Source organism: Eschrichtius robustus, chromosome 19 (assembly GCF_028021215.1).
Source record: "Eschrichtius robustus isolate mEscRob2 chromosome 19, mEscRob2.pri, whole genome shotgun sequence".
Classification (NCBI taxonomy): domain Eukaryota; kingdom Metazoa; phylum Chordata; class Mammalia; order Artiodactyla; family Eschrichtiidae; genus Eschrichtius; species Eschrichtius robustus.
The window spans coordinates 60,655,608-60,670,687 of NC_090842.1; the positions used below are offsets into that span (position 1 = coordinate 60,655,608).

At 53.8% G+C, this 15,080-nt stretch overlaps 1 protein-coding gene across 2 annotated transcripts in view; it reads left to right on the forward strand.

The window, feature by feature from the left end:
• Positions 1-884: 884 nt before the first annotated feature.
• HIF3A (hypoxia inducible factor 3 subunit alpha) overlaps positions 885-15,080 on the forward strand; it is a 28,498-nt gene continuing 14,302 nt past the window's right edge. Inside the window, exons 1-8 of one of the 2 annotated variants that reach the window (XM_068529111.1) lie at positions 885-910; positions 6,204-6,394; positions 7,526-7,671; positions 9,275-9,359; positions 9,698-9,810; positions 10,316-10,524; positions 11,992-12,098; positions 12,269-12,416. In XM_068529111.1, coding sequence (XP_068385212.1) covers positions 885-910; positions 6,204-6,394; positions 7,526-7,671; positions 9,275-9,359; positions 9,698-9,810; positions 10,316-10,524; positions 11,992-12,098; positions 12,269-12,416 — 1,025 coding nt within the window. Of the gene's footprint in view, positions 911-6,120; positions 6,395-7,525; positions 7,672-9,274; positions 9,360-9,697; positions 9,811-10,315; positions 10,525-11,991; positions 12,099-12,268; positions 12,417-15,080 lie in introns of those variants that run through there. The other variant, XM_068529110.1, reaches the window with a different exon arrangement.

Consider the following 15,080-nt stretch of genomic DNA (forward strand, 5'->3'; position numbering starts at 1 on the left):
AGTGAGAACCTGAAAAGGGAGTTAGAGAGGCAAGGAGGTGGGGCTGGGGTACAGAGGGTGCCAGACCGGAGGAGTGGGGAGCTGAGGGATTGGGCACGGGATGGAGGGGTGAAGGTGGAAGGAAGGGGCTGGGGACTGAGAGGGAACGATGGGGTACAGAGCGGGGAGGGATTGTAGAACTGGGGTGGGGTCGGGAGTTGGGGGCGGAGAGGAAAAGCGGAGGACTCAGTGGATAGGGAAAGAGAGGAGGCGGAGCTGGGCGACTCAGGAGGCAGGGCTGGGCCACTGGAGGGGGTGGGATTGGAGGTCGGAGGGGCCCACCCGGGGGTAGGAAATGGAGGAGTGAGCCGGGGGTGCGAGTTAGAGGGCGGAGGCTGGAGTGAACTAGGTGGGTTCAGAAGAGTACTGGTGTCGGAACTTGGCGGGAGATACTGGGCCAGAAGGCGCGGCCAGCCGACCTTGCTTGCACCGTGCTGGCGACACTGCTGAGAAGTCCGCGGCAAGGAGTATGGCTGGGGGGGGGTGGTGTATTCCACGGCACCCGCCCCCTCTACACACACACACACACACACACACACACACACACACACACACACACACACACACACACACACACACACACACACACACACACACACACACACACACACACACACACACACACCTCTCTCTCTCTGCCCCCCCCCCGCCCCCCCGGCATTCCAAGTCTTCGTCTCTTGTCCCGCCTCTTTCATGGAAGTGACAGACCGGTCAACCAACCAGAGTCGCGGGCCGGGCGCTGCGCAGCCAACCGCTCGGCGGGGGGAGGAGCTGGGGAGGGGGCTCGCAGGGCAGGGGAGGGGGCTAGGGGCCTCGAAGGGCTCCGGAGCGGCGACTGGCGAGTCATGGCGCTGGGGCTACAGCGCGTAAGGTACTGGGCTTTGGGGGCAGGAATGATAAGAATTGGGGGGGCTCCTCTTCCAGCGACCCCTGAGCCGGGTGAGGAAGGCGCGGGTGCAAGCCTAGGGCCCCTCGGACTCGCAGTTGGAGACACATCCCCGCCGCACCCTCCACCCTAGGGGACTGCAGGGGTGGGGGCATTTCCCCAAGTCCAGGCTGCCACGCCCCTCTAGCCAGGAGCGACATCGGGGTCGTGATCCCAGATTTCCTGCTGTTCCGGGTTCGCTTCCCCTCCTGACTGGGGGTGAAACTCGGGGTCCCCACGGAATTGGGGGTGGTTGCGTTTGAGCAGTTCCCAGGCTTCTGCGGGAGGCATTCTCCCTCCACATACTGACCCTTCTGGCCTCCGAGCCCCCAGAATTGAGGTTGTTCTTTGACACCAGACCCCTAGGGTCCTAGGGGATCTGGGGTACCCCCACATTGAGCCTTCCCAGATATAGGGAGTCCCTTGGAATGGGGAGTCAGCTTCTGAGTTCAAGAGAAGAGAGACCCTCTTTAACTGGACCCTCCCTGACAGTCTCCCAAACCTTGAGTTGCCTAGAAATAGGCAGAGATGGTCACCTTTCAGAAACCACCCTGGGACCCTTCCCAGGGGCCTTCTGGAAGGTAGGGTCACCCTCTTTAAGAACAAGAAAACAGCCTGACCCACTTCCCAAAGTCTAGCCTCTTATCTGACTCCTCCACTCCCACCCACTCCCTGTGACAGTGGGAAGGGGCACCCAAGCCTTATTTGGGGAAGACTCCAGAGAGGGTGCTGTGCCTGGTTCAGTGCAAGCTGTGGGAAGCGCCCCCTGCTGCAGTGCCCAGCTGGGGTCATCCTGGACAGGTGGTGGGTTTCTGTGTTCCCTTCCCAGCAGGTGCAGATCTGCTGGGGCAGCACAGGGAACTCGTGCTCTGGGTCCACTGCCAGGGGGTCCTATCTGCCCATGTTTTCATGGGACCCCGGAAAATATCCCACGCCCTTGGTTTCTCCTGTCCAATCTGAGGCGTCCAGGAAGCCTCACCCCCTTCCCTCCTCCCTGGCTTCGCAGGTCTGATTGGATCCTTCCACACCCCCATGTTTTCACCCCCCCCCACTTATACACCCCCCCCCCAATTCTATTCTAGTCTCTGGCTCTGGGCCTGCCAGGGAACTCTATCCCACCCCTTCTAGGCCAGCCCTGGCCTAGCCCCTCCCAGCACCCCTTCCTGGCTAGGTGGGGGCCCCTCTTGGCTGAGCTGGGGCGCTCCCCCCTCCCCATCCAAGGCCAGCCCTCTCCTGTGGTGTCATCCGAGCCCACGCACCACCCACTCATAACTCGCACCCAGATCCCGGCCACGCTCCATCCCCTCCTGCACCCCTAGGATGGCGCTAGGGCCAAAGAGGGTCAGGGTGATGGTGAGTGGGCCCCCCATACTCCCTTACCCCCTTCCCTTCTTCCATCCTTGCCATCCCACCCCAGGCAAGGATGATTCTTGGGAAGTCCCTGATGGGCACTCGGCCCAGGGTGCCCCTCCAGTCAGAGGGTTCCCAGAGAACATAGGGCTTTGGGTACAGGCACCCCACTGGATTATCATGTCCTTAGGAATGAGCAGAGTCAGGGGTAGAGAGACTCCCACCGACCCCCACCCCAAGTCCCTTCTCAAACCCAAACCCTCTTAGGCCACCTTGGGGCAATGCCAAGAGGAGTCCCTGCATGGATTCAACCTAAGCCCCTGCCCAAATCCTCCACACTTTTTGCAAGACCCCCAGTACCCAGCTGAATATCAGGAGAGAGAGGCCCAGGAGCAGCCTGAATGTGGGGAAGGGTGTCCCCACTTCTCCATGCCTTTGCTCTCGGGTGGCAAGTTCTTCAGGGCAGGGAAGAGGTGGGCTTCTCCCTCTCCTGGTTGGGGGGGTGCACCAAGCCCTAGTCCCCATTCCCAGGCCTTACCCTGGGGCCTCCCAGCCTGGCTCCACCCCCGTTCTCTACTGGAACACAGAGGAAGGGTGGCAGGGTTCCAGCTGCACGTCCCAACCTGGGCACAGTGCCAAGGGGACGGACCAGGGCTGGGCCTGGGGCCAGCTGGGGAGACTGGCCAGCTGGGGAAATCCGGAGGCAGCAGTGGTGGGACAAGGGGAAGGGACTGGGGCCAATGGACAGAAGAGGGGCAGGACAGGGGTCCGTTGGGTGGCACGCCCACCAAGGCATGGCATTTAAGAGCACAGGCCCCCAAATCAGGGTTCAAATTGCAGCTCACCCGCTTCCTGGCTGTGTGGCTTTGTGCCAGCAACTGCTCTCTGAGCCTTAGTTTTGTAGCCTGGAAAATGAGGGTTATCCCTCCCCTCCCCTGCACCCGCTCAAGATGAGAAGCGGTGAGGGGACAGATCTTCGGGGCAGGATACCCGATAGGTGAGCAATAAACTGTGTTCAAGTCAGACAGGGTTCTGGGTAGAAGCAGATACGTGGTCAGACTAACAGAAGCATTGAGCATGGTTGTGCATTGGTGGAGGGCCCTGGGATTACCAGCTCGGTTCCTTGGGTGGGTGATGCAATTGCTCAGAGCCTTGGTTTCTGACTCTGTAAAAGGGAGATCACTTTTCCAGGTTCTTAGGGTTTGTTGAAAGGATTTAATGGGGTCTCTAAGCTCATGAGTGTTTGACCCACCAAAGCTATCATCATTATTAGTATCACTATGATTTAGTCTTCTTCCCAAGGTGTTGTGTAAGTCACGTGTGTACTTGCACACATACACACACCGCACCATGGCGTTACCACTGAAGCCCGAGGGTTTCTCCAGTGCCTACGACGCTCCTAAGCCTTCCATCCCTGATGTGGACAAAGGGGGAATAATAAAAGTTGAACCTTTATATAGTGCCGACCAATTGCCAGGCCCGGTTCTAAGCCCTTGACATATATTAACTCATTTAATCTTCACAACAGCCCCATGAGTTTGTGTTGTTCTTAGGCTCAGGGAGGCTGTGCAACTTGTCCAGAGTCACACAGCTAATAAGTAATGGAGTTGAGATTGGAACCCTGCACCAGAGGAACTAGCCCTGACTCTGTTTAAAGGGAAAGGCCAGAGACCAGGCATCTGTGGAGCAAGTGAGAGGCCATACTTCCTGTCAGAACATCCGGAGAACAGGCTGGGAGCTAGAAGGAGGGTCCCGCTGTAGCCACCAGCTAGCTTCTTCTATGGAGGGAGGAGTCATTTGGCCACAGAGAGGATTATAGAGCCCAGCTGCCCGGGAGGTGGGGGGCCAACCCCACCCTCCAGCCCCGTTCCTGTCCCTGCTCCCTGTTCCCTCTGTCTGGGCCCCCAGCTCAGTGAGGCCCGCCCACCCTCACCCTCTGGGCAGGAAGACAAACAGGGCTGGAACAGAACGGGACAGGAGGACGGAATGTCCCCTGGGCAGAGCAGGACTGGAGGCCCCTGCCCCCCATCAGCCAGGAGGGAGGGGATGAGGGCAACTGCTGGCTCCCTCCACCCAGCTGCCCCCTTCTGTGCCTCCCACCCACTTGCACTGAGGAGTTCTTTCCCATCTGGAGAGTCAGGAGAGTCCGCTCCCCTCCCTCCATCATGCCTGTGGGTGGGGCTGCAGGTCTCCTGCTTGGGGGTGAGGTTGGTGCCCCAGAAGTGGCCTCTGGCTTTTAGGAAAGGGCAGCTTCCCCTCCTAGAGTTTTGCATCCATGGAGGTTGGCGGGGACGTCACAAGAAAGGAATCAGAAGAATAAAGGCTTTGGAACTTCACTGCCTGACTTCAAATCCCAGCTCCACCACTGAATGGCTTTGTGACTTTTGGGGCAAAGGACTTCACTTTTCAGAGCCTCAGTTTCCTCTTTGTGAAATGGAGGTTTAAAGTGCTCTCTGCCTAGGGCTTTCTTAGGATTGAATGAGTACACATAGGCTGAGTCCTTACTTAGTGCAATGCCAGACCCATAAATGCTTAGCAACTTAGAGCTGCTTATTAATGGTTTTATCGATAGTATCAATATAGATAAGATTACATATACTATACTATATGTAACATACTCTATAATTTTTTTCCCCAAAACTATAATTTGGATTCAGACAGACCTGGAGTTTGACTTTTTTAATTTTTTTTTTTTTTTTAGTTTATTTTTATTTATTTATTTTTGGCTGCATCGGGTCTTTGTGGCTGTGCGCGGGCTTTCCCTAGTTGTGGCAAGCGGGGGCTGCTCAGCAGTTGTGGCGCAGGGGCTCAGCCGCTCCACAGCATGTGGGATCCTCCCAGGCCAGGGCTCGAACCCGTGTCCCCGGCACTGGCAGGCAGATTCCTAACCACTGCGCCACCAGGGAAGTCCCTGGAGTCTGACTTTTAAGACAGTGGCAGAAACAGGGAGAAGTACTAAAATCTGGAGATAAACCCAGGGCCATACAACAGAGGAAACTGAAGAGTTCAGGAAGACCAGCGTTCAAACCCTGGCTTCACTCCTTGTGGGCAAGCACTGCACCTCTCTGTGCCTGGGCTTCATCTGTTCAATGGGGAAAATGTTACTACCTTCCTTCTAGGGATGTCTGAGCTAAACGGGTTAATGTAAGTTACACACTTGGCACAGGGTCTGACCTAATAGTAAAAGCTGGATAAGTGGCAGATATTTCTGAAAAAAAATGACACTCATCCTTCTCCTCCCAACCCCACATGCAGAATTCAGGCATTTGAAGTGGATTAAAGGGCAGGGATGAGTGGTTAGCCATTGGCCCTGGGGTTGGTTTGCTGTGTCACCCTGGCAGGGCCCCTGTTGGTGGGTCGTTGGACTTTGAGATCTGTACTCCAAGATTCTGAGGACTCAGCTCAGCTGAGGAGGGGAAAGGGCAGAAGAGGGGGTTCTGGGAGGCTGTAGGGCAGGGGGCCTGGGGGGCTGCAGGCATCTTCTTGCGCCCTCCCTTCCCTGGCTCCTGGCCAGCTCTGCCAGCCCCCTCCCAGCCAGAGGCCTCCCTGTTCCCCAGGCTTCCCAAGCCCCGAGAATAAACAGCAGATAAGTCAGGGAGGGGACAGAGCGGCCCTGGGCACGCCTCGGAGAGGAGTGAAGCACCGGAGGGCGGCATGGGCTGACGCGGGGACAGATAAAACCTGAGGCAAGGAGCGACTCCGCAGCATAATCCACCCAGGCCCAGAGAGCTCCGGCAACTCGCCCGGGCCACACTGCGAGGCCAGCACAGTCGCGGCTCTGCCCTCCCTTTCTGAACCCGAGCCCCATGTGGCAGCAACCCACGTGCTTGTCCCATCCAACTCTTTCCCTTCCCGGGGCGCCGCCAGTGAACGCTGCCCATGCCCGCAGGTCGAGCACGGAGCTGCGCAAGGAGAAGTCCCGGGATGCGGCCCGCAGCCGGCGCAGCCAGGAGACCGAGGTGCTGTACCAGCTGGCGCACACGCTGCCCTTCGCGCGCGGGGTGAGCGCCCACCTGGACAAGGCCTCCATCATGCGCCTCACCATCAGCTACCTGCGCATGCACCAACTCTGCGCCGCAGGTGAGGCCCGCCCCCGGGAATTCCCACCTCAGCAAGACCCCGCTCTCGGAAAGGTACATCCCAGGGAGGCCCCTCCTCCGGGAAGCCTCATCTCCACAAGGCCCCGCCCCCCGATGTCTTCCCGGCGAAGCCCCACCCCTCTGGAATCCACTTAGTGGGAGAGGCCCCGCCCCCTTCAAGTTCTGGGCCAATCGGAACCCAGTTTCTTAGGAATCCCCGCCCCCTTAAAAGTCTATCATTTGTGAGGCCCCGCCCGTTGGAATGCGCCCTTGGGAAGCTCCCTCTCCTTAGAGTTAGAACCCTAGGGAATAGGAGGCCGGCTAACTCCCTAAGGCGTCTGGACCCTTAGGATTTGATCTCCTGGGAGATCTTCTGGGCTAGGCTTCCTTCCCTTATAATCAATATACCCAGGAGGCTTCACTGCCCAATATTTAATTACTTGAGAGAGTCCCGCTTCACCTCCTCAGGTCCCTAGTTCTATTGCTTGTCCCCTTAGTAGCCATCCCCTTGAATTCCCTCCCTGTTAGAATTCTCTGTAGGACGCCTTCACACACACACACACACACACACACACACACACACACACACACACACACACACACACACACCCTTGGAATCCCAGGACCCTGAAAAGCTTTTATTATGGGGAAAGTGGACTCATCCTCTGGCAGGCTCTGCCCATTAGATTAGAATTCTGCCTCCTTAGAATTCTGTTGCTTGGGAGTCCCTGCTTCTTTAGAATCCCGCCGATCTGGAAGGTCCTGCCCCAAGAATTCTGAACCCCTGGGAAGGTTGGCCCCCTTGGAATTCTGACTCCTCCTAGGCCCCGGCTTCTTAGAATTTTGACCCCTGGAAATTTCATCCCCTTAAGATTCTGCCCTCCTTAGAGTTCTATTCCCTTAGGAAACCCCTATCTCCTTAGAATTCTGTACCCCTGGGAGGCTCTGCTCCCTTAGAATTCCAGTCCTTGGTGGTCCTGCCCTCTTCCTTGGACTCCAAGCCACTGGGATGTGCCCCACTCACCTGGAGGTACCTATAAGTTCCTCTGAGTGAAGGAAAGCAGAGGGAGGCTAGCCAGGGTGGGCTTACCGCTGACTAGAGACGCCCCATCCATCCTGGTCCGGACACCAGGGGAGTGGAACCAGGTGGGAGCAGGGGGCGAGCCACTGGATGCCTGCTACCTGAAGGCCCTGGAGGGCTTCGTTATGGTGCTCACCGCCGAGGGAGACATGGCTTACTTGTCAGAGAATGTCAGCAAACACCTGGGCCTCAGTCAGGTAAGAGGAGCTGCCTGCTTTGGGCAGGTGATGCTGGGATACAGAGGTGACCAGAACCACCTTAGCCCTATTTTTACAAGGCCACAGTGCAGAGGGGAGACAAATATGTCACCAGACAGGAAGATTCAGAATGGTCAGGGCTGGGGTGCGGCAGCCTAGGGGGCTGTACAAGCCGGGGGTGGAGGGTGGTACCTGACCCAGCCTGGGTGGGAATTGAGGGCTTCCTGGAGAAGACATCTGAGCTAAAACCTGAAGGGCTTAGCCAGTCAAAGGGTATGGCGAATGGTTGGGACCAGAGAAGACTGGCAATGTACATGGCCAAGGGAACAGAATATGCAAAGACACAGATGTGAGATAAAACAGAGCATTTGGGGGAAATAAAGACGTTGATCCAAGCTAGGTGCAGAGTGCAATGGGAGAAAGTGAGAGAGAAAAGGCTAGAGAGGACATAATTTAGGACCAAAAGAGAAGGTTTATCTCTAGGGCACTGGGGAGCCATGGAAAGATTTTAAGCAGGGGAGCGGTTGTGTCAGAAAGGTGGAATCAGAATTTTATTTTATTTAGAAAGATCCCTCTAGGTACTTCACAGAGATAGAATTAGAGGGAGCAAGACTAGCGACTGGAAAATCCATAAGGAAGTGGATGCAGGGCCCCAAGTGGGAGAAAAGAAGTAGAATTAGGGACCTGGGGATGGGAAGACAAACAAGAGACACTTAGAGAGTAGAACTAATTTCAGCTGATCCTTACAGCAATACCATTCTTCTTCTTAGCTCACATAAATGGGCTCCACAGTTGGCATCCATTCCTTTCCCCTGCCTTGTTATCCCACTCTTGGTACCAATTTCTCCGTTAGTTTGAGCTCTTGGGCTCAGACAGGTGAATGTCTCAAGATCCCAAAGCTAGGAAGTGGCAGAGTTCAGATTCAAATCCAACTACAAGGTCTCACTCCTCCCCGATTCAGCATTAGCTCTGGACTGTGAGCTCTGTGGGTCCCCTTTCATCTGTGTCACCTCCTCCCAGCACCAGGCTCATTTCCTGAATTGAAATAAGGAGTTGGGTCTTCGGCTTGCACAACAAATGGAATTGGAATAGGGTCTCACCTCAGGGCCTTTGCACTTGCTGTTCCCTCTTTCCAGAACACTCTACTCCAGAGAGCCACCTCACTGGCTTTGTTCAGCAATTTGTGTAAATGTCACTTCTTCAAGAAAGTGTCCCTGACTACTGCCTCTAAGATAGCATCCCATCATTTCATCATCTTACCTTGCTTTAGTTTTCTTCATATCACTTAGTATATTGTTTTATGCATGTGTGTTGTTTTGTTTGTTCATTGGCTGTCTCCCGCCACTAGCCAGTAAGCTCTGAGAGGCAGGGATTTTGTCTTCATAGCCACTGCTGTGCCCGTACCATGTAGAAGGGTGCCCAGCAAATTATATGCCGAAGAAAGGAATGAATGAATGAATGAATGAATGAATAAGGAGACCGGGGAAATAATCCAGACTCATGAATTAAGACAGGATGATGAGGATGGGAGGGAGGAGATGGGTCAGAGGCCCTGGTAAAAATGCTTTTCCTCTAAGACACCCCCTGCTTCCCTCCCTCCCAGCTTGAGCTGATCGGACACAGTATCTTTGATTTTATCCATCCCTGTGACCAAGAGGAGCTTCAGGACGCCCTGACCCCCCGGCAGAGTGAGTCCTTGGAGATCTCTGCCCCCAAATTAACAGAAACTGAGGCTCCATCCTTCCTTCAACATATCTCCTCCCCCTCTGAAATACTGGACTGAAAAAAATGGGATGAAGAGGACGTGGCCCTGCCCCAGGGGAATACAGGGACATGGCTCCACCCTGGGGGTCTAAAGGAGCATAGCATACCCCGTGGAGACCCTCTGTGGGTCGGAAGTCTCAATTTGGGGGATGAGGCTGGGGAGAGTTTAGTAACCAGGGTGCTGGAGGGACTGGGCCCTGTCCCAAGCTGCCCGGTGACCTGCTTCTCCCCTCCCCCTCCCCGCTCCCATGGCCCTCCTCAGGCCTGTCCAAAAAGAAGCCGGAGGCCCCCACCGAGCGGTGCTTCTCCTTGCGCATGAAGAGCACCCTCACCAGCCGCGGGCGCACCCTCAACCTCAAGGCGGCCACCTGGAAGGTGGGCAGGGCCTGGCCTGGAGGAGGGCGAGGGAACTTCCGGGGCTGGACCTGAGCGCTAAAGTTCTCACAGTGGCTTGGAGTCCGGGAGTCTCCTGGGCCAGGGATCCAGTGGGGCATTCTCAGGCTGGGTCTAGTGCATCCTTTGGGTACCTAGGAGGTTGGGGATCTGGGGGTCCTTGTATCCTTTCTTAGTCTGGGTCTCTGTGGGTCTGGGGCTGGGGGTCCTCAGCGTCCTGGGCCTGGAGTCTCCATGGGGTTGGAATCTGGGGTCCTCAGAGCTCCCTGAGTCTTAAGAATCTAGAGATTGTCAGAAGCTTCTTAGGTTGGGTCTCTGTGGGGTTGGGGTCTGGGGGTCCTCAGAGCTCCCTGAGCTGGGTCTCTAGAATCCTCAGGGGTTTCTACTTCTCAGCTCCCTGAGGGGAGGGGCCCGCAGGGATATACCTCCCAGCCCCTTGGGTAGCCCTAGGCCCAGGTGTATCATTGCCTCGCTCCCTGCCCACCAGGTACTGCACTGTTCTGGACACATGAGGGCCTACAAACCCCCTGCACAGTCTTCCCCGGCCGGGAGCCCCAACTTGGAGCCCCCCCTGCAATGCCTGGTGCTAATCTGTGAAGCCATCCCCCACCCTGGCAGCTTGGAGCCCCCGTTGGGCCGGGGGGCCTTCCTCAGCCGCCACAGCCTGGACATGAAGTTCACCTACTGTGACGAGAGGTGGGCAGGAGCCAGGGGCCCACCCACCACCTGCCAGCCTGGCTCCTCCTCTTCCTTTCTGCCCAAGTTCATTTACGTCTCCTCTCCTACCCCCCAGCTTCTCTCTCTCCTCTGTTTCTATCTCTCTGACTCCATCTATCTCTGTCTTTGTGTATCTCTCTGTCTCTGAATTGTCTGTGGGTCTTCGTATCTGGGTTCAGACTGCTTGGGTTCAAATGCTGGCTGTGCACCCTTGGCCAAATGACTTCACCTCTCTGTGCCACACTTTCCTCATCCGTCTTATGGGGTGATAGCAGAACCTACTTTGAACAGTTGTTCTGAGCATTCAGTGAGTTGCCTGGTACAAAGCACTCTAGAAGTGCCTATTTTTTTAAATCATTATCATCGTGATTACTTTTTATTTCTATTCATTCTTTTTTATCTTTCTTTTTGTGACTTTCTTTCTTTCTCTTCCCGCCTCCTATTTCTTTCACGTTCTCTTTTGTCTTTCTTTTTTTTTTTTTTTTTTGTAATATTTATTTATTTATCTTTGGGCTGCCTCAGGTCCTAGTTGTGGCACGCGGGATCTTTCATTGCGGTGCGTGGGCTTCTCTCTAGTTGTGGCACGCGGGCTCCAGAGTGCGTGGGCTCTGTAGTTGCGGCATGCAGGCTCTTTAGCTGTGGCACACAGGCTTAGTTGTTCCACGCATGTGGGATCCTAGTTCCCCGACCAGGGATCGAACCTGCGTCCCCTGCATTGGAAGGAGGATTCTTAACCACTGGACCACCAGGGAAGTCCCCTTTTTGGTCTTTCTTTTCATCACTCTTCCCATTTTTACCTTCTCTCTCCTCCCCTATTAGCTTCCTATGGCTGCTGTATCATGTTACCACAAACGTAGTGGCTCAAAACAATACAAATTCTCTATCTCAGTGTTCTGGAGGTGAGAAGTCTGAAATGAGTCTTATGAGGCTGAAATCAAGGGCTATGTTCCTTCTGGAGGCTCCAGGGAAGAATCTGTTTCCTTGCCACGAGAACTTCTGGAGACCTCCTACATTCCTTGGCTCGTGGCCCCTCTCTCTACCTTCACAGCGCATCACTTCAGCCTCTGCCTCCATCATCACATCTAGTCTCACTCTGATCACCTACTCCCCTCCTATAAGGACTCCTGTGATTACACTGGGCCCAACCAGATAATCCAGGATCATCTCGACATCTCAAGATGCTTAACTTCATCACACCTGCAAAGTCCCTTTTGCCATGTAAGGTAGCATATTCACAGGTTCCGGGAAGTAGGACGGAGACATCTTCAGGGGCCATTATTCAACCGGCCACACCCCTTTTTCTATTTCTTACTCTCCCTTTCTCTCTGTTACAACCCTGTCTCTCTCTGTCTTGCTGGCTTCATCCCCGTGTCCCCCTCTCCTTCCTTTCACCCACCCTCCACTTTCGCCAGTTGAACTGACCGGGGTCCACTGCACCCACTTCAGGATTGCGGAGGTTGCTGGCTACAGCCCCGATGACCTGATTGGCTGTTCTGCCTATGAGTACATCCATGCGCTGGACTCAGATGCAGTCGGCCAGAGCATCCATACCTGTACGTGTTCAGGTTCCGTTTCCAGTGCTGCATGGCCCCAGCCAACACCAGCTGCCTGCTTCCCCAAGTCCCAAGGAACCTTCTCTTCCCTGGCCCCTTCATACCCAGCACCCTGCTCCCACGGCCTTCTCTCCCCAGTTGCCCTAACCCCTCACCATGCCCCTCCCCAGTGCTGAGCAAGGGCCAGGCAGTAACGGGGCAGTACCGCTTCCTGGCCCGGAGTGGTGGCTACCTGTGGACCCAGACCCAGGCCACAGTGGTGTCGGGGGGCCGGGGCCCCCAGTCTGAGAGTATCGTCTGCGTCCATTTCCTGATCAGGTAAGCGGGAAGGAGGTGGGGTGACTATGTGTGTGGTTCTCGTCTGGTCTGCATATGTGTGAACAGGGGTGTGTGTGTGTATATGCACAGGTGTGCATGTGTATGGTGCACACGTGTGTGAGAGGGAATGTGCACAGGTACACGTATGTCGAACACGTGTGACTGGCCACACACGTATCTGCATGTAGACACAAATGTGTGTGAGCGTGTAATTTAAACTAAAAGGATTCTATATTCAAGTTAAAGTAAGAAATCTAGCTGAATCTTGGGGGCTTTTTTTGCTTTTTAAAAATTGATGTGTAATTTACATAGAGAAGTTTCATTCTTTTTGGTATACGCTTCTCTGAGTTTCGACAAATGCATGGAATCGTGTAACCCCGACCATAATCAAGCTATAGAGTAGGGAATTCCCTGGCGATCCAGTGGTTATGACTCCGTACCCTCACTGCCAGGGGCCTGGGTTCAATCCCTGGTCAGGGAACTAAGATCCTACAAGCCACGCAGTGTGGCCCCCCAAAAAAGCTATAGAGTAGTTTCATCACCCAAAAAAATTCTTTCACAGTGAACCCCACTCCACACCCCCAGTCATCTCTGTCAACCACTGATCTGTTCTCTGACTCTAGAATTTTGCCTTTTCCAGAATGTCATGTACACGAAATTCTATAGTATGTAGCCTTTGAGCCTGGCTTCTTTCACTTAGCCTAATATATTTTAAATTTATCTATGTTGAGGTGTGTGTCAATACGTTCCTTTCTGATGCTAGGTAATCTTCTATGGTATGAATATGTATGGACCACAGTTTATCCATTCGCCAGTTGGAGGATATTTGGACTGTTGCCTATTTTGGGCAATTATGAAAAAAGCTACTGTAAACATTCTCATCCAGGATTTTGTGAGATCATATGTTTTTGTTTCTCTTGGGCAAACACCTAAGAATGAAACGGATGGGTCATATGGTCAGTGTATGTTTAACTTCCTAAGAAACTGCCAAACTGCTTTCCAGAGTGGCTGTGCCCTCTTGCATTCCCATCAGCAATGCGTGAGGGTTCCAGTTCCTCCACATCTTTGCCAGCATTTGTACTGTCTGTTTTTGTCTTGTTTTGTCTTCATTGGGTGACATTCTAATGGGTGTGTAGTGGTGAATCATAGTCTTTCCCCCGCTTCCATCATGCATCTTAGAAGTTTTTCACCATGACAACATTGTGACGAGGGCAGCAAATTATCACCTAAGACCGAGACTTACAGCTATTCTTTGAAGATTATCTTCCAGGACATGGCATTCATTTCTAAAGCCATAGGCGTTCCCCTGGGTGTTTTTGATCAAGAACAGATTCTATTAGAAAAGAGAGGTTGGGAACAGGAATATTCGTATAAGTTTTCATACACAAGAAAACAAGGCTGATCATCTTTGGAATGTTCTCTCCTTAACACCCTTTCAAATCAGAATCTTTGAATAACTTGTTGCCTTGGGAAGAAGTCTCCTCACTGTCAGAGCTAAGGAGAGGGGACCCACCCCCATCTCTTCCGGCAAGCTCCTTTTACTCATTATGAAGATTTGCCTTTTGATGGCCAGGCCCTGGAATTTCAATCTGGCGAGTTCAGTTTTACTGGCAGAAAATGGGTGAAGAAAGAATAGGTGTTTACTTAGTAACAGTGAGATAAGAAGCATACGGTATGAATCATGCTTAGTGCTGTGTACATACTGTGTGGCGTGCAGCTGCGTGGCTCTTTGTGCGTGCCCAGGTGCTGACACTTTGTAGAATCCACCCCTCCTCTTCCACACCTAAGCCTCCTTCCGTTGCAGTGAGCACCTGCTCCATCAAAATACAACTCACTTGCACGGGGCACGTACAATATTCCAGGCCCTGGGCTTTGTGCTCACAACCACCCCATGAGGTACAGCAATTATTTCGATCCCCATTTCTGAGGAGAGAAAACTGAGGACCAGAGAGGGGAAGTCATTCGCCTGATGTCACACAGCTAGTAAATGTCAGAGCTGGGTTTTGACCCAAGGTTGGTCAGGAGGCTACGCTGATAACTACCAAACCACACAACCTTATTTGCTCAAGCCAGAAACCTAGAAGTCTCTCCTGCATCCTTTTTCTCATCCCCTCCTATCCCCATCCACTCTATCCGCCTCTGGGATAGATCTTGAGTTTGTTTCCCTTCTCTCTGTCTCCATGGCCACCACCATCTCACACCTTATTTATAGCATTAACCTCCTAACTGAGATCTAAAGCTGGTTTGGATTCCACTGATCACACGACTGCCGAGGTCAGGGGGCAGGTTCTGAAATACAAATTGGTTCATGTCTCTCCCCTGCTCAAAGCCCTTCTGTGGTTCTCCAGTATCCAGGAGAGAAAGCCCAAGAACCTTAACATGGCTCATCTGGCCCCGTGTGACCTGACTCCTGCATGCCTCCCCTTATCACTCCAAACTTCAGGACCTTTGCACATGCGGTTTCCTCTGCCAGGATGCTCCTCCCCCTTCCCTCCTCCTCTTTCTCCTGAATGACGCCCCCTCATCCTTCTGGTTTCAGCTCAGACATTACTTACTGAGAGACCCTTTCCTGAACCCCTACAGGAGGTCATATCTCCCCATTTTCCCTCCTGGTCCTGTCCTTTTGCTTCAGAGCAGTTAAAACCATTTGTAATTATTTATTTG